General features: G+C 40.1%; 1 protein-coding gene across 1 annotated transcript; it reads right to left on the minus strand.

The window, feature by feature from the left end:
* Positions 1-640: 640 nt before the first annotated feature.
* On the minus strand, positions 641-15,860 carry LOC133632369 (gastrula zinc finger protein XlCGF57.1-like). Its single transcript, XM_062024757.1, has 2 exons — positions 15,567-15,860; positions 641-2,651 (listed from the first exon to the last, which is right to left on the minus strand). Exons 1-2 carry the CDS (start codon positions 15,679-15,681, stop codon positions 775-777), a joined length of 1,992 nt encoding a protein of 663 aa, XP_061880741.1. The 5' UTR covers positions 15,682-15,860; the 3' UTR covers positions 641-774.
* Positions 15,861-18,274: the final 2,414 nt, after the last annotated feature.

Consider the following 18,274-nt stretch of genomic DNA (forward strand, 5'->3'; position numbering starts at 1 on the left):
AAACTAAACAGCTATTTGGTTATTTTCCCTTGTGTGCTCTCATGTGTTTTACTGCGTCTGCATTATGTGGGAACCTTTTACAGCACACTGAACAACTAAATGGTTTTTTCTCCAGCGTGTGTTCTCATGTGTCGACACAAAGAGCCGTTATGATGAAAGCTTTTACCACAAACCAAACAATTAAATGGTCTTAGTCCCGTGTGTTCTCATGTGTCGATTCACTATTCTCTTAATAGAAATGCTTTTGCCACAAACTGAACACTTAAATGGTTTTTCATCTGTGTGTGTTCTCATGTGTTTAATCAAACTGCGCTTTAAAGAAAAGCTTACAACAAACTGAACAACTAAATCGTTTTTCACCTGCGTGTGTTCTCATGTGTTGAGTCAAATGGCTCTTTTGAGAAAACCTTACGCGACAAACTGGACAACTAAAGGTTTTTTCACCTGTGTGTGTTCTCGTGTCGATTCAAATTCTTCTTTAAAGAAAAGCTTTTACCACAAACTGAACAGTGCAATGGTTTTTCACCTGTGTGTGTTCTCATGTGTTCAGTCAAATTCCTCTTACAAGAAAAGCTTTTACCACAAACTGAACATTTAAATGTTTTTTCACCTGTGTGTCTTCTCATGTGTTGAGTCAATTGGCTCTTTGTAGAAAAGCCTTTACCACAAATTGAACATTTAAATGTTTTTTCACCTGTGTGTGTTCTCATGTGTTGAGTCAAATGGCTCTTTGTAGAAAAGCTTTTGCCACAAACTGAACAACTACATGTTTTTTCACCTGTGTGTCTTCTCGTGTTCAGTCAAAGAGCTATTTTGAGAAAAGATTTTGCCACAAACTGAACAATTAAATGTATTTTCTCCTGTGTGTGTTCTCATGTGTTGAGTCACAGAGCTATTTTGACAAAAGCTTTTGCCACAAACTGAACAATTAAAAGGTTTTTCACCTGTGTGTGTTCTCATGTGTTGTGTCAAATGGATATTTCGACAAAAGCTTTTTCCACAAATTGAACAATTAAAAGGTTTTTCACCTGTGTGTGTTCTCATGTGTTCAGTCAAATGGCTCTTTTGAGAATAGCTTTTGCCACAAACTGAACAATTAAAAGGTTTTTCACCTGTGTGTGTTCTCATGTGTTGAGTCAAATGGCTGTTTGTAGAAAAGTTTTTGCCACAAACTGAACAACTAAATGTTTTTTCACCTGTGTGTCTTCTCGTGTGTTCAGTCAAATATCTATTTTGAGAAAAGCTTTTGCCACAAACTGAACAATTAAATGTATTTTCACCTGTGTGTCTTCTCATGTGTTCAGTCAAATATCTATTTTGAGAAAAGCTTTTGCCACAAACTGAACAATTAAATGTATTTTCACCTGTGTGTGTTCTCATGTGTTGAGTCAAATGGCTCTTTGTAGAAAAGCTTTTGCCACAAACTGAACAACTAAATGTTTTTTCACCTGTGTGTGTTCTCATGTGTTCAGTCAAATATCTATTTTGATAAAAGCTTTTGCCACAAACTGAACAACTAAATGTTTTTTCACCTGTGTGTGTTGTCATGTGTTCAGTCAAATATCTATTTCGACAAAAGCTTTTGCCACAAATTGAACAATTAAAAGGTTTTTCACCTGTGTGTGTTCTCATGTGTTGAGTCAAATGGCTCTTTTGAGAAAAGCTTTTGCCACAAACTGAACAATTAAAAGGTTTTTCATCTGCGTGTGTTCTCATGTGTTGAGTCAAATGGCTCTTTGTAAAAAAGCTTTTGCCACAAACTGAACAACTAAATGTTTTTTCACTTGTGTGTGTTTTCATGTGTTCAGTCAAACGTCTATTTTGAGAAAAGCTTTTGCCACAAACCGAACAATTAAAAGGTTTTTCACCTGCGTGTGTACTCATGTGTTGAGTCAAATGGCTCTTTGTAGAAAAGCTTTTGCCACAAACTGAACAACTAAATGTTTTTTCACCTGTGTGTGTTCCCATGTGTCGATTCAAATACTTCTTAAAAGAAAAGCTTTTGCCACAAACTGAACAATTAAAAGATTTTTCACCAGTGTGTGTTCTCATGTGTTGAGTCAAACGGCTCTTTGTAGGAAAGCTTTTGCCACAAACTGAACAACTAAATGTTTTTTCTCCTGTGTGTGTTCTCATGTGTTCAGTCAAATGGCACTTTTGAGAAAAGCTTTTGCCACAAACTGAACAATTAAATGGTTTTTCACCTGTGTGTGTTCTCATGTGTTGAGTCAAATTACTCTTTTGAGAAAAGCTTTTAGCACAAACTGAGCAGCTCAAACATTTTTTACCTCTCTTCTTTGAAAAGCAGTGTTTTTTGTCAGTGTGAGTCCTCATATCACCTTCACAGTCTGTATCGCTGCTCAAAGGTTCTTCAACCTCGTCTTCAGCCTCACTATCTGACAGTGGAGCTAAGAGGTTGTCTACTTGTGGTTTCTCTTCATCATCTTCAGTCTTCACAGAGAGAATACTCAGTGGAAACTTGGTGTAATCAGCTTCCTCTCGTCCTAGAAGACACTCTCCCTCCTGAGTGATGCAGAGTTCCTCCTCTTCCTTTTTAATGCAGGGTGGTTGTGGAGTCTCCTGCTTCAAAGTGGAGCTCCCCCCTAACTGAGGGGAAACTTCTTCTGGATTACCGATCAGCTGCTGGACGTCTGCAAGACACAAACAACAAAAACACACTTTATTCTATGTACTGTGTGTGTGTGTAGTGTTTCATGGCCATTCATTTAGTGCCTTGCAAGAATGATGGATCAATGTTTACATGACTTGTCATAGACTCAGAAAAGTTCAACTAGAATCACAGAAAGTAGAAAACATCTGCTTCGATGGACATTAGGATACTACAAACTAACAGTGGGGAAAAAGTCAATATTGAAATACTTCGCACAACTGAAAAAGATAATATCTATCTCAAAGAAGTCTGTAGTTAAAAAGTAGAGGACTTTTTTAGATATTAAAAGCAATAAATTTGATCCACTTTCTGTACAATTACATTGATCACTTTATTTACTTTGTTTTTGACAGTTTGTCCCAAAAATTATTACTGGCATCGAGTGTACTTCAAATGTGTACCGTATTTTTCGGACTACAAGTCAGAGTTTTTTTCATAGTTTGGCCGGGGGTGCGACTTATACTCAGGAGCGACTTAAGTGTGAAATTATAATTATTATTAACCCATTACCGTAAAATATCAAATAATATTATTTAGCTCATTCACGTAAGAGACTAGACGTATAAGACTTCATCGGATTTAGCGATTAGGAGTTTTATTTTTTTATTTAGCCTTTTAACCAAGTAAAAATCCCATTGAGATCAAAGATCTCTTTTCCAAGGGAGACCTGGCCAAGAGGGCAGCAGCAAGGTTACATTAAAAACAGTAAACGACACATAAAACATCAAATGTACAACATTAAAACTTGCTCACATAACACATGTGCATACAGACAAGGTAGACTGCAGTCCTTTCACAGAAGCTTTAAACTCATTAAATGTAACAAGGGTTTGAAGTTGAATATTCAATTGTAGGTTATTCCAAGCCTACGGTGCTGAAAACCTAAATGCTTTCTTGCCCAGTTCAGTTCTTACTTTGGGGATGACAAATTGAAGAACATTCATTGAACGAAGATTGTGACTTCCTTGTTTCTTTGTTAAAGGCCTACTGAAATGATTTTTTTTTATTTAAACGGGGATAGCAGATCCATTCTATGTGTCATACTTGATCATTTCGCGATATTGCCATATTTTTGCTGAAAGGATTTAGTAGAGAACATCGACGATAAAGTTGGCAACTATTGGTCGCTGATAAAAAAAAAAGCCTTGCCTGTACCGGAAGTAGCGTGACGTCGCAGGTTGAAAGGCTCCTCACATTTCCCCATTGTTTTCAATGCAGCGAGAGCGATTCGGACCGAGAAAGCGACAATTACCCCATTAATTTGAGCGAGGATGAAAGATTTGTGGATGAGGAACGTGAGAGTGAAGGACTAGAGTGCAGTGCAGGACGTATCTTTTTTCGCTCTGACCGTAACTTAGGTAAAAGGGCTCATTGGATTCCACACTTTCTCCTTTTTCTATTGTGGATCACGTATTTGGATTTTAAACCACCTTGGATACTATATCCTCTTGAAAATGAGAGTCGAGAACGCGAAATGGACATTCACAGTGACTTTTATCTCCACGACAATACATCGGCGAAACACTTTAGCTACGGAGCTAACGTGATAGCATCGGGCTTAACTGCATATAGAAACAAAAGAAATAAGCCCCTGACTGGAAGGATAGACAGAAAATCAACAATACTATTAAACCCTGGACCTGTAACAACACGGTTAATGCTTTCCAGCCTGGCGAAACTTAACAATGCTGTTGCTAACGACGCCATTGAAGCTAACTTAGCTACGGGACCTCACGGAGCTATGCTAAAAACATTAGCTATCCACCTACGCCAGCTCTCATCTGCTCATCACGACCCGTGCTCACCTGCGTTCCAGCGATCGACGGCGCGACAAAGGACTTCTTCACCCGATCATCGATGCGGTCGGCGGCCCGGAGACGGAGGAAGTCAAGGTGAGGACAGCGGTGCGGCGGCGGGTGTTGTAGCTTTCGACGACACCCCGGCCGCCATCAGAGTCGGCAAGAAACATATATTTCCCCAAAGTTACGTACGTGACATGCACATAGCGACACGCACGTACGGGCAAGCGATCAAATGTTTGGAAGCCAAAGCTGTACTCACGGTAGCGCGTCTGCTATCCAACTAAGTCCTCCTGGTTGTGTTGCTGCAGCCACCGCTAATACACCGATCCCATCTACAGCTTTCTTCTTTGCAGTCTCCATTGTTCATTAAACAAATTGCAAAAGATTCACCAACACAGATGTCCAGAATACTGTGGAATTTTGCGATGAAAACAGAGCTGTTTGTATTGGGATACAATGTGTCCGAATACTTCCGCTTCAACCCTTGACGTCACGCGCAAACGTCATCATACCTAGACGTTTTCAACCGGAAGTTTCCCGGGAAATTTAAAATTGCACTTTATAAGTTAACCCGGCCGTATTGGCATGTGTTGCAATGTTAAGATTTCATCATTGATATATAAACTATCAGACTGCGTGGTCGGTAGTAGTGGCTTTCAGTAGGCCTTTAAAAGACAAGATAGATAAAATGGAGTGATACCCAGAATGGTTTTGTAGATGAAAACATACCAATGATTGAGGCGTCGAGCACATAAAGATGTCCAGTTAACCATTGAGTACAACACACAATGGTGAGTAAGTGGAGCGCAGTTGGTGATGAATCTCAGTGCCCCGTGGTACACACTATACAGCTTGTGGAGACAACAAGCAGTAGCATTCATGTACAACACATCTCTATAGTCAATAACATGTAAAAATGTTGTTTCCACCAATTTCTGTTTCACAGTAAAAGAAAAGCAAGACTAGTTTCTATAATAAAATCCCAGTAAAAGTTTCAGTTTTTTTTACAACATACTGAATGTGCTCCTTAAAACTCAAGTGGTCATCAATTAAAAATCCTAAATATTTGAAAGCAGATACTAACAAAATGTGTTGCCCATTTCTTGTTAAAATGTTCCCACACAGTGCTGATCTTACAGTTTTTGATGTGGAAAAAAAGAACATACACTTTGTTTTCTCTGCATTTAAAACCAGTTAAAGATAGCAAAGTTGTTCTTGTACTCTGTCAAATGCATGTTGTAGATATTTAAAAGCCTCAGCAGGAGTGGGTGCTGTGCAGTATATGACAGTATCATCAGCGTAGAAATGGAAAGTTGAGTTCGGAATATTCTGTCCAAGATTATTTATGTAAATAGTGAATAATAAGGGGCCCAACACAGAACCTTGAGGGACACCCTTTTTCACTTGCAGTACGTCCGAGGAGCATACTTGCCAACCCTCCCGTTTTTAGCGGGAGAATCCCGGTATTCAGCGCCTCTCCCGACAACCTCCCGGCAGAGATTTTCTCCCGACAAACTCTCGGTATTCAGCCGGAGCTGGAGGCCACGCCCCCTCCAGCTCAATGCGGACCTGAGACTGAGTGGGGACAGCCTGTTCTCACGTGCGCTTTCCCACAAATTTTTTTTGTCAAACTTCTCCATTGAACACGGTGGCCGAAATGATATACTCATCATGAACGGAGAAATTAAACAGGACAATACTGCCATCTAATGGATAGCCACAGGAACACTGAAATTCAAGTATTTTAATTTTTTTCTATGTAAATAAAATAAATATATATATATATATATATATATATATATATATATATATATATATATATATATATATATATATATATATATATGAAATATATATGAAATACTCGAGTTGGTGAATTCTAGCTGTAAATAACCACGCCCCCAACCACGCCCCCCGCCCCCAACCCCTCCACCCCCGACCAATTATTAAAATGACTACCCATTTCTCTTCTGTCACTTACTCTGACACCATCAACAAGTATACTAGGTGGGAGATTGACTGAAGTACAGCAGGCGGACAAAGATTTGATGATTTTCCAAAACTTCTTTGGGTGTTTGAGGTTTTCAGTTGTTGTGGGGAAATACAATTCTGATTTGACTTTCCGAAGGAGAGAGGTAAATTGACTTCTTAATTGTCTAAAATTCAACCAATCTGCTTCTAACCCTGACTTGCGTGCCCTGGCCCAAGCAGCACTACGCTCATGCAATACATCTGACAGGTCCGATGTAAACCACGGATTGTCACGTCCTTTAACCCAACATTTTCTAAAATGGGGCATGTTTGTTCACTATACTCAAGAAGTTTTCGTGAAAATATTTCCAAGCCAGTTCAATATTATCAAAAAGAGCAATTATATCCCAATTAAAAAGATGCAAGTCATGTAAAAAACCTTGCGTGTCAAATAATTTCATATTACGTAATTCAAGAAGACGAGGCTTGCTTTTAGGAATCCTTGTGTCTCGCACTACTGCAATCACACAATGATCACTCACATCATTAGGGAAAACACCAGTTGCATCACATTTAAAGGGCATATTTGTTAGAATTAAGTCAATGAGTGTAGTTTTTTGAGGGCATTTAGGATTAGGTCTAGTAGCGGAGTTAATTAATTGTGTTACATTTAGAGATTCACACTGTGCTTTCAAGGAGTCAGACACAGATGTGAGCCAGTCCCAGTTCAAATCACCAACCATCACTATTTCATTGTATTTCAGTTGAGACAGAAGCTTCACAAGAGTAGATAGGGAATTACTAGGGGCAGATGGAGGCCTGTAACACCCCACTACCATAATGTGGTGATTTCTAGCTAATTCAATTTCAAGTGCTAACAGTTCAAGTTCTTTACTTACTGATTCAGAGAGCACTAATTTAACATCAAACCTCTGCTTAATATATATGGCCACTCCACCACCTTTTCTTTGTCGGTCAGTACGATAGACATTATAGCCAAGAATGTAAATATCTTTATCAAGCAGATTGTTTAAGCCAAGTTTCAGATAAGACTACAATATCAGCATTTGTTGAGTTTATCCAGATCTTTATCATATCCAGTTTAGGGAGTAAACTCAGAGCATTGATATGAATAATCCCAAAACCAGATCTACTTTTAAAATCCGCAGGTGTAAAACATTGTGTAGGTGTATCAGGGCCTGGATTAGCCTCAAAATTTCCTGAGAGCTATAACAATAATATAACTAAACATTTGCGTTTAAAGTTACCATCTTTTGAGTCTGTCTTTAATCTGCGAAAATAAGTGCTCATAATAGGGGAGGATGCAGTAATGTTGACGTGATCTCTCAAAACAAGGAAACAATACCATTTTGTTTTGTCCAAAGTCACAGAAATCTTCAACTGAGATAAGGCCGAGGTTATTTTGTAGCTGCCACTATGATGAAATGTCAAATTATCAAAGTTGTCATCTTGAAGTAGCACAGCTTGTGAGGGGGGGGTGACCAGACCCATTTGGGACACCAGTAAAACCACACAAAAGTATAAAACTGTCCCGGCCAGGGATCAAAGTTGTCATCTTGAAGTAGCACAGCTAGTGAGGAGGGGTGACCAGACCCATTTGGGACACCAGTAAAACCACACAAAAGTATAAAACTGTCACGGCCAGGGCGCATTCCAATGCGCCCTCATCTGTGAGTCCTGACGAGCGCACCGCGGGCCACGCCCACATGCCCTCTCTCTCCGTTGACAGCGTGCTCGGACACGCCCCTGCTCGCGCTGAGAGCAGCACGCCCACGCAGCTACAAGCCTGCAAACGATTGGCAATCTACCCACCTGGAATTGATGATCAAGCTGCCTTCTTCAGCCTGGACAACCTGCCCCCGCTCACCGTAGTCTTCTGTTCCCATACAGTAAGCCACGTCCTGCTCTATGCAAACCTTCCTTCGTTCTCTGTGTTTTCCTCCGTCGTGTTTATATGGTCTCACGTTTTCCCTTGTCGTCCTTTCTGCAGTCTACCATTGTTCCACGTGTCGAGCTGTGTGTCGCGACATACTTCGTTTCTCCCCCTGCTTCCCGGACTGCCTCTTGGATCTCGACCTCCCGCTTGGACACGGATCTCCCTCTTCCCCTGGACTTCCTCGTCTCTCGTTCAACACTTGGTAACACACACTTCAGCTAACTACACACATAGCCTTACACCACATACACTTTTGGATCGAGTTCACACTCCATTTCCTTTAGTTTATATTACTATTGTTTGATTATTATATATACAGTTTATGTATATAATAAATCATTGAACATTACTGCCCTCTGGTGTCAGTTGCCGTTACCTCCCCTTTAGTATACATAACAAAAACACAATATAATGATTTGTGACATAGTGAGAGGAGAAGTTCCACTTGTTTTACCACTTTTGAAGATGTTAGCAGACAGGGCTGAAGGCAAGCAACCAATGCAGGTAATGGGGATGCACTCTATTTCACCTATAAAAAATATCCAAAACCGTCCAACAACATTTTATATACACGCTGTAAGTATATATGTAATGTAATAAACAGGCACATTCATAATAACATGTAATATTTACGTATTTTCATAACTTTTTATCATTTTAAGCAAACAGCGGCACATTATTTTCACAGACGCATCACAACGTTCGCTATTTCCTTCAACAACACCACCAACTATTACTAATTAAGCCCTCATGAGTGCCATCAAAGAATAATTTGGGACAAATTATGATCCAGAACCTTATATTTTTGAGCGTGAATATAAGGAGGCTGAGCTACAAGTTTTAGAAGCTGACTGATAAGCAGATCAAGCAATTAGCACTATTGCTAAGTGCTAAACAAAAAATACAAAGTATGAACATAACTAATTTCTGTAGAAACTGCCCAAATGCTGAAACTGAACTCAAATGCTGATGGAAAAGGGCTGGGCAATATGGCCAAAAAAATGATCACGATTATTTTGTGCATACCATCCCATCCGATCTCGATTAATATAACGTTGTTAAATTTATTTAAAAGCGTATTGTCCAGTGCAGGATAATAGCGAGTACAGTTGCATCCCTACTATTTACTACCACAGTATCTTGTAACAGACATTTCCACCATGTTTGATGGAGGTAATATATGCTCACAGCTGACAACTGTCATTTTGTTCATATCTATGATTGTGTTTACTAGAGGTGTAACGGTACAGGTCACCCACGCTTCGGTCCGTACCTGGTTTTAGGACCACAGTTTTGCTTCTTTTTCCGTACATTTTGTGGGGGTAAAGAGAACAACCTTTTTTCCTTTTTTTTGCTCGTCATCACAAACATTCTGCAGGAAACAAAGTATCAGTGGTGTACTGAATACTGTAGGATTTTTAATTCAAGTTAACATTTACTAAACAATATTTTCAAATACAAAATGATTTATATTCTTTAATGACTTGAAAACGTCAGTACTTTTTACCAGTGCTTGGAAAAAGGCAAGCGGTGCCCCGATTGAGGAGTTTTATATTTAATAAAAGTACATTAAAGTGCAGTTTGAATTTGAGGTACTGTAAAATAATGTGTACCAACACATTAAACACGTTTAATGATTATTTCAGGGACAATAATGTTTTTATCCACAAACATGATTTTTAAAAAATGTGTCTGCAGAGTTTTTTAGTACATGTTGTGTAACGTACACAAACACACACACATTCTCACACACACAGGATCACGGTCAATAAAGGCGGATTTACGCAGGATTACACCAAGTATCGTTGCTTGCCTACTGTTTACTACTGCGGTAACTTCTAACAGACATTTCCACCATTTTGGATCGAGGTAAAAATGCTAACAGCTTCTTTGTTTACATTGTTCAAGACCTTCTTCCGTCCTCTGCGCTGGACGGATGCTTTTCTGCTTGCTCTCGCTTCTGCTTGCATTTTTTGCTACTATCTGTTACTATTTTCTTACACAAAGAGCAACAGCTCTTGGATACTTACAAAACCAGTGGCACTACATTTTCTTTTAGATAACAGAGGCATTTTTCAATATTTTTACGACGTCCTCAACACTACGCGAGGAGGCCTACCATTCAAGATAAGCCTGAGCCCGAGCCTGTGCTACAGTGCTAAAGGTAATCAGCAGAAGATGCCTCCTTTCTCTACGGAAGATTACCACAAACTGCTACAGAAGATTTTACTGTTGGAAATAAAAATGAATCGGTTGGAAGTGAATTTAGGAGTGAATGGACAATGTGGCAACAACACCACTCTAGCACTCCTGTCGACTGAAAACACTGGACAGCACCATGCTACAACCCAGCTAACTAGCAACAATGAAGCTAAGAAGAAACGGGAGGTCCCTGTAGAGGGTAATAAATCTACCAGCGAAAATCCTCCCTGGAACACACTTGGTGCGAAGCCAAAGAGAAGACCACCTCCCTGCGACAAGGGAGAATGGATATCTGGCAGGACCCAGCGCCCCGATATCTCTGATCTGACCGGCTGGCCTGCGCTACCATCTTCAGCCAGGCATACTACGTCATCAACTCCACTGCCACGTAGGACACAGCAGCGGACAGCTGAGAAGAGGAGAACTACCAATAAACCTCCCCAGCAAGCAAGTGTCCAACTAAAGAACAGGTTTGCCCCACTGTTGATGGACAATGGATCCCCCTCTGATTGCCTGAATAACCCACCATCACCACGCAGAAGGGTAAGACCTGCTAACTTTACACCACAGAGAAAGCTAATGAGAGCTCCTGAAATTGTGGGGACTATTCTGTAAAAGATATGAAAAGCAATAATAACACCAAAGTACTCTGCTTTCCGAAGGATATGGTATCTGACATGGAAATTGTCGCTGCACACCCAAATGTGAAAAATATCATCCTGCACATTGGTTTTAATGACATTGTAAAACAACAATCAAGAGAGCTGAAAGAACACTTCAATAAACTCTTTGAAACAGTCAGCGCTGTGAATGCTGACGTTTTTATCAGTGGTCCTCTACCCCCAATCAGGAGAGGAGCTGAGAGATTCAGTAGACTTTACTCGCTGAATAAGTGGCTATCAAGTGCACTTCTTGCTCGTTCAATGCATTTTATTGACAATTTTAGCTTTTTCTGGGACCGCAGGCATCTTTTTAAGGCAGACGTACTTTGCCTAAATAAGATGGGAGTAAAGCTATTCATGAACAACATGTTTCACTTCCTGCATCTTGCATCTATCATCACTGCCAAGGACAAGAGACAAGAGGAGCCACCGAGGAAGGAAGACACAACACTGCCTATCAGGAACGTCGAAAGAGGACCGCCATTGCAAAAGGAGAATGTCGACCATGAGATACACCAGAGCAAAGAGGAGAGGTGTCTATCCTCCTCTACCGCCCCTCCCTCCATTCTGAATGTGTATGAAGATCCCTCCCCCACATCCCCCAAGCCATCCACACCTCCATCTTTCTCCCTCCCTCAAGTAGACCTTTCTCCCCCCTTCTCCCCCTTGGAGTTCCGGGAGCTACCCCCACTCCGATTTTTACCCCCCTAGATCATCGCTCACCTCCACCACCCCCTCCACGAAGGCGTGCTCCACAACCCCCCAGCCATACTTCACCCTTCTCACGCCAACCCCTTACATGCCCTCAACGTCCACCTTCAGTAGTTCGTCCCAGCTCTGACGCTGCTCACTCCCCCTCCCCCTTACGGCAAACCCCGCCTCGCCCTGACAGCAGTCCTGAATATTTCTGATACAGAAAAGGGTTCAGCAGTAGACCACATTATCAGCTGGGCCCCCCAAGGTTGCCTACATCAAATCATGGCACCTTCTACATTCCTGTTGTGACTACAAGAGAGTAAACATTGGGAAACTTAGCCACCCTGCTAACCTAAACAATCTCATTCCTATTCTCTCCAAATCAAAGCCAACATCGAAGCCTGTCAATAACACCATCAGGATGGGTCTGCTCAATGTCAGGTCTCTGAATAGCAAATCATTTTTAGTCAATGATTTTATTACCACTTCTAAACTTGACTTTATGTTTTTAACTGAAACATGGCTGGAACAAAATAACAGTGCAAGCATTCTGATCGAGACAGCACCCCCCAACTATAACTTCATTGATATATGTAGATCGGGGAAAAGAGGTGGAGGGGTTGCTGCTATATTTAAAAACATGTTTCAGGGGAAACAGATGTCACTTGGTGATTTTACATCATTTGAATACCTGTGTGCTGTGTTGAAATGCTCTCCCAAAATTCTCTTGTTAATTATCTACAGGCCACCTAAATATTCTGCAAATTTTTTCGATGATTTTACTGAATTATTGTCTAGCATCTCCACTGACTTTGACTGCCTGGTCAAAACTGGTGATTTTAATTGTCATATTGACGATTTAAATGACAAGGGCGAAAAAAAACTTTTTACTATTTTAGACACATTTGAACTGTCTCAACATGTGAAAGAGGCTACTCATTGTAAGGGACACACTCTGGACCTGATTATCACAAAAGGTCTCAATGTTTCTGATGTTCTTGTGATTGATCCTTCATTGTCTGATCATTTCTGTGTTTTCTTTAATATTTCTGTAATTCCGGACACACAAACAGAATCAAAGAATGTCAAAAAGCGGTACATAAACAAACATGCTAATGTCCTCTTTAAAAACGCCATCTCCTCACTACCACCTCTAAACCCATGTCATGCTGATGATCTTGTAAGCAACTTTAATTCCAAAATTGTGAATATCATAGATATCATTGCACCTGTTACAGTTAAAACGATTTCTGGCAAGCAAAAGGCACCCTGGAGAAAATCTGCTGCTGTAACAGCCCAGAGAAGAGAGTGCAGGAAGGCTGAACGAATCTGGCGGAATACAAAATTTCATATTCACCATGACATCTATAAAGAAAGCCTCCAGGCCTACAATTTAGTCTTGAAAAGTGCTAGAGAAACATTCTTCTCCAATATCATAAACAGCAACACAAATAAGGCCAAAACCCTATTCGCAACCGTTGACAGACTGACTAAACCCCCAACACAAATACCAGCCGAACTCCATTCCACGCAGAAATGCAATGAGTTTGCATTCTTTTATACTCATAAAATTGAAGGCTTTAGACGCACCATCAACATCTCAAGTAAAAAAGTTGGATCACCAACCCATTTAGGCAAAAGTAACACAGCAATGATGACAAGCTTTAATGCCATAGACTCTAAAACTCTAGTGGAAACAGTGACAGCTCTAAAGTCATCCACCTGCTGCCTTGATGTTTTACCTACCAACTTCTTTAAGAATGTTTTTGACTGCGTATCAACAGACGTCTTGCAAATAGTTAATAATTCTATTCAATCGGGCAATTTCCCGAAGGCTTTCAAAACTGCAGTCATTAAACCTCTTCTAAAAAAGCGGAGCCTAGATGCCTCTGTTATCAACAACTACAGACCAATTTCAAATCTACCATTCATAAGTAAAATAATTGAGAAAGTTGTCCTCCAACAACTAAATCACATCTTGGCTTCTACTGGCTGCCACAACAACTTCCAGTCAGGATTTCAACCTCTTCATAGCACAGAGACGGCCCATCTTAAAGTTATAAATGACATCCGTCTAAACACAGACTCTGGCAAAACTTCAGTATTAATGCTTTTGGACCTCAGTGCTGCATTTGACACTGTCGACCACTCAATACTTTTGGACAGGTTGGAAAACTGGGTGGGGATCTCAGGCACAGTTTTAAGCTGGTTCAAGTCATATCTACAAGATAGGAACTATTTTGTTTCCATTGGTGACTTTGTATCAGAACCAACCAACGTAACGTGTGGAGTCCCCCAAGGTTCAATCTTGGGGCCGACTTTATTTAACATCTATATGCTCCCACTAGGACAAATCATGCAAAATAATAACATTGACCATCATTGCTATGCCGATGACACCCAAATCTATGTAGCGCGATCACCAAATGACTATCGCCCCATAGATCTTCTGTGCCAAAATTTCCTACAACTAAATGAAGATAAAACTGAGATAATTGTTTTTGGTGCTAAAAAAGAAAGGTTTAGTGTCATCCAACACCTTCAATCACTGTCCCTGAAAACCTCAAATAAAGCCAGAAATCTTGGGGTTATTTTAGATTCTGATTTACATTTCGACAGTCACATCAAATCAGTAACAAAATCGGCCTACTATCACCTCCAAAATGTAAAAAGACTTAGAGGGCTCATGTCAGCTCAAGACTTAGAAAAAATTGTACATGTCTTTATTACCAGTAGGCTAGACTATTGTAATGGTCTCCCTGCAGGTCTTCCCAAAAAAAACTGTCAGGCAGCTACAGCTTGTTCAGAAAGCTGCTGCTAGAGTTCTAACAAAGACCAAAAAATGTGAGCACATTACACCAATTCTTAAATCCTTACATTGGCTCCCTGTACATCAGAGAATTGATTTCAAAATCCTCCTGCTCACATATAAATCACTACATGGTCTAGGGCCCAAGTATATAACTGATATGCTCCCACTATATAAGCCCTCTAGATCACTAAGATCTTCTGAGACCAATCTGTTAGCGGTTCCAAGAGTAAACTCAAATCAAGGGAGATCATCATTCAGTCACTATGCAACAAATAGCTGGAATAAACTTCCTGAAGATGTCAGACTTTCCCCAACTCTGACTACTTTTAAAACTAGACTGAAGACTTTTATGTTCACCTTAGCTTTCAGCTAAATCTTTTAATCTTTTAACTTTTAACGTCTGCACTGCTTTTATTTTTATTGTCTGCATTTTAATTTTGCTTTTATTTTCTTTCATTTCACTTTGTTGTCTGTGAAGCACTTTAAGATGTCAGACTTTCCCCAACTCTGACTACTTTTAAAACTAGACTGAAGACTTTTATGTTCACCTTAGCTTTCAGCTAAATCTTTGAATCTTTTAACTTTTAACGTCTGCACTGTTTTTATTTTTATTGTCTGCATTTTAATTTTGCTTTCATTTCACTTTGTTGTCTATGACGCACTTTGAGTCTGCCTTGTGTATGAAAAGCGCTATACAAATAAAGTTGCCTTGCCTTGCCTAAAGTCGGCTAGTTTCTATTTTCTGGGCTTGGAATTCAAATGGCTTTCAAATTACGGAAATCAACTCACTCACCTTCATCTTTCGTCTTTATCTCCGTTGGTGATTTGCTTGAAGTTGGTGGCGCTGATTCTCTTTCATGTTCTCTTTTAGCGGACGTCGCCATCTTAGCATAGCAGTAGTCGTTCATCTTCTATCACGTCTTCAATCTTCACTTCAGGTAACACGCCATCGCTCCACACTCAAAGTCCGTTTCGTGGGCTTAGAAAAAGGCAAATAGTTGAGGTATTTGATGCTATTTTTGAATCTATAAGATCGTAAATGTGAAACTTCTCCGGAAAGACACGTCGCTTAGTCCGCCATCTTGGACTTTCCGCTTTACCACTGTTCGATGTGTTTGCGCATGCGCCAGAAGGTTGCAACTTCGGATCATTAAAATTAATTTAAAAAAAATTAAAATAACTTTTAAATAACTGTAATGTTCATAGCCAATGAATACTCTATGTTGGATGAGTGGCATTTTAATCAGGCATCTGTTTAGGCAACTACATACTCAAGGTGGCCCGGTAGGGGTCCTGGCTTGGAATGAGGAAGTGAGTAGACAACACAGCTAACGGTAGAGAAGTTGGATGTAGATGACCTGTTGGAATAAAAACACAACTCAAAGCCTGAAGAAATCGTCCTGCAGTTTATTCCATACATGGGAATATTACAATAACTACCGGCCCTTTTTGTAGAGCATTCGCGTAATGCTCTCTTGGTATATTGTACCTTGGCAGCCACCGTATTTGTTATTGTGTACTGCGCATGCGCAAGCCGGTGATGTCTATGGTTCATGGACATGCTGTGATATCAACCAGTACGACTTAGAGCTGTACCAGCGAGTTGCAAATAAACAGAGTTCACTCTGCAAAGTATTTCCCTCCGTCTGGTCATTGAACACTTTTCATCTTTTCTTACATTTCTGGCTCATGATTGAAGTGCTCCTTATCGCGAAAACATTTTTGATATCAAAATACTTTGAAGATAGAAATTAAACAAAAACCGAAAATGTTGTATTCTGTCTTTTAGTGGTTTCAAGCAAACGGCAAGTTGTTTGACAAAGTAAGTGTTGTGAAAGTGTGAAACTCACACTACCCCAGTATACATTTTCAACATTATAGCATTTCACCCTTTTGACGTTTTTTCCTCTTGACTTTTATCAGTAATATCCTCATTGAACGATGACTTGTACTCGACCTCGGACCAACTGCACTCATACTTGCCAACCTTGAGACCTCCAAATTCGAGCGATGGGGTGTGTGTGTGTGTGTGTGGGGGGGGGGGGGGTTGGCAAGTATGCACTTACTTAACATACAGGACAAAGTGCGTCCTCATTCTTTGATTCTATTTTAAACTTGATGTGTGCCGATGATAAGAGAGTTTGTCGCTGCATTACTGACTAATAACCTCAGTTTTATCTGAAGTTCCATCGAGGTTTGTTTTGAAGCGAAAGTGGGCGCAGAGCACATCCCTCTACCACTGGTGTGTGACGTCATCGCTGCCTGTGCGATGCGCACTGATATATATATATATATATATATATATATATATATATATATATATATATATATATATATATATATATATATATATATATATATATATATACATTCTAGTTATATAAACCGGCCGGGGACAGCCTGAAGCCCGATGAACTCAACAAAAATAGTACTTCATCAATTAGTTTAAGTTTAAAACTACAAGGTGTATTAAGTGTTTACTTTCTACAAGAATCTAACAAGGCCAATAACAAGTATGCAAAGGACTTACATTTTCTTTGGTAACTTTCTTATACTATATGCGCTGTGACACTTGTGAACTTCCCAATCAAAAGTTGACAGTAATCATATTATTCTTGTTCTTTATTTCCTCCAATCCTCTGCACGTTGATGTAGACATGTGGTCCAGTCTTCTCTTCACACACTGCACATCTCTTACTCTTCCCCAACATCTCTTCTTTCACATAATTATTTTCTTTACACAAGCGCTTGTTTTGCTCTTCCACTTTCTTCATTTGACTTTTGCATTCTTTCATCTCCTCTGATGTGAACTCCACTGCCTTCTTCAAGCTAACAATCATGGCGGCTCTTCCTTTACATTCTTCAACAAAGTCGGCTAATTTCTCGTAATCGCTCTTTTCAGGGTTTATGACAGTCTCCAAAATTACGCTGTTGGAAATTTCAACTCGTTTAACTTTATCTTCGGGTTTAGTCTTTCTCTCCGTTACGAGGCTGATATGCAGAGAGCATATCAGCAATGTTCAACAACGCTCGTATGCGTTCAACGTCTTCTCTTCATATGTTTTTATTCTCCATACAAAACTGACTTCACTATAAAAGTGGGTGACATTGTTATCACCAGGAAAGATGAGGTCACCTACCTAGGTTCCATTCTAGAGGCTAATCTTTCCTGTGATAAAATGGCAATTAAGGTAATCAGAAAGGTCAACCAATGAACGAGATTTCTCTACAGAATCTCCTCTCTGGTCAACAAAAGCACCATGACGATTCTAGCGGGAACTCTCGTTCAACCCTTTTTCGATTACGCATGCACCTCCTGGTACCCTAGCACCTCCAAAACCCTCAAATCTAAACTCCAAACATCTCAGAACAAGCTAGTCAGATTACTTCTAGACCTCCACCCCAGATCACACCTCACTCCTTCCCACTTCTCCAAAGTGGGCTGGCTCAGGGTGGAGGACAGAGTAAAACAACTTGCACTGAGCCTAGTCTATAAAATCC

Source organism: Entelurus aequoreus, linkage group LG17, assembly GCF_033978785.1.
Source record: "Entelurus aequoreus isolate RoL-2023_Sb linkage group LG17, RoL_Eaeq_v1.1, whole genome shotgun sequence".
Lineage (NCBI taxonomy): Eukaryota > Metazoa > Chordata > Actinopteri > Syngnathiformes > Syngnathidae > Entelurus > Entelurus aequoreus.

What these genes read in the sequence shown, in the direction of transcription:
- LOC133632369 (XM_062024757.1), bottom strand. Translation starts at nt 15,681, where the DNA reads ATGAACGACTACTGCTATGCTAAGATGGCGACGTCCGCTAAAAGAGAA. An exon ending in GATAAAGACGAAAGATGAAG is followed by an intron (nt 2,652 to 15,566) that starts GTGAGTGAGTTG and finishes TGTGTCTTGCAG; the next exon opens with ACGTCCAGCAGCTGATCGGT.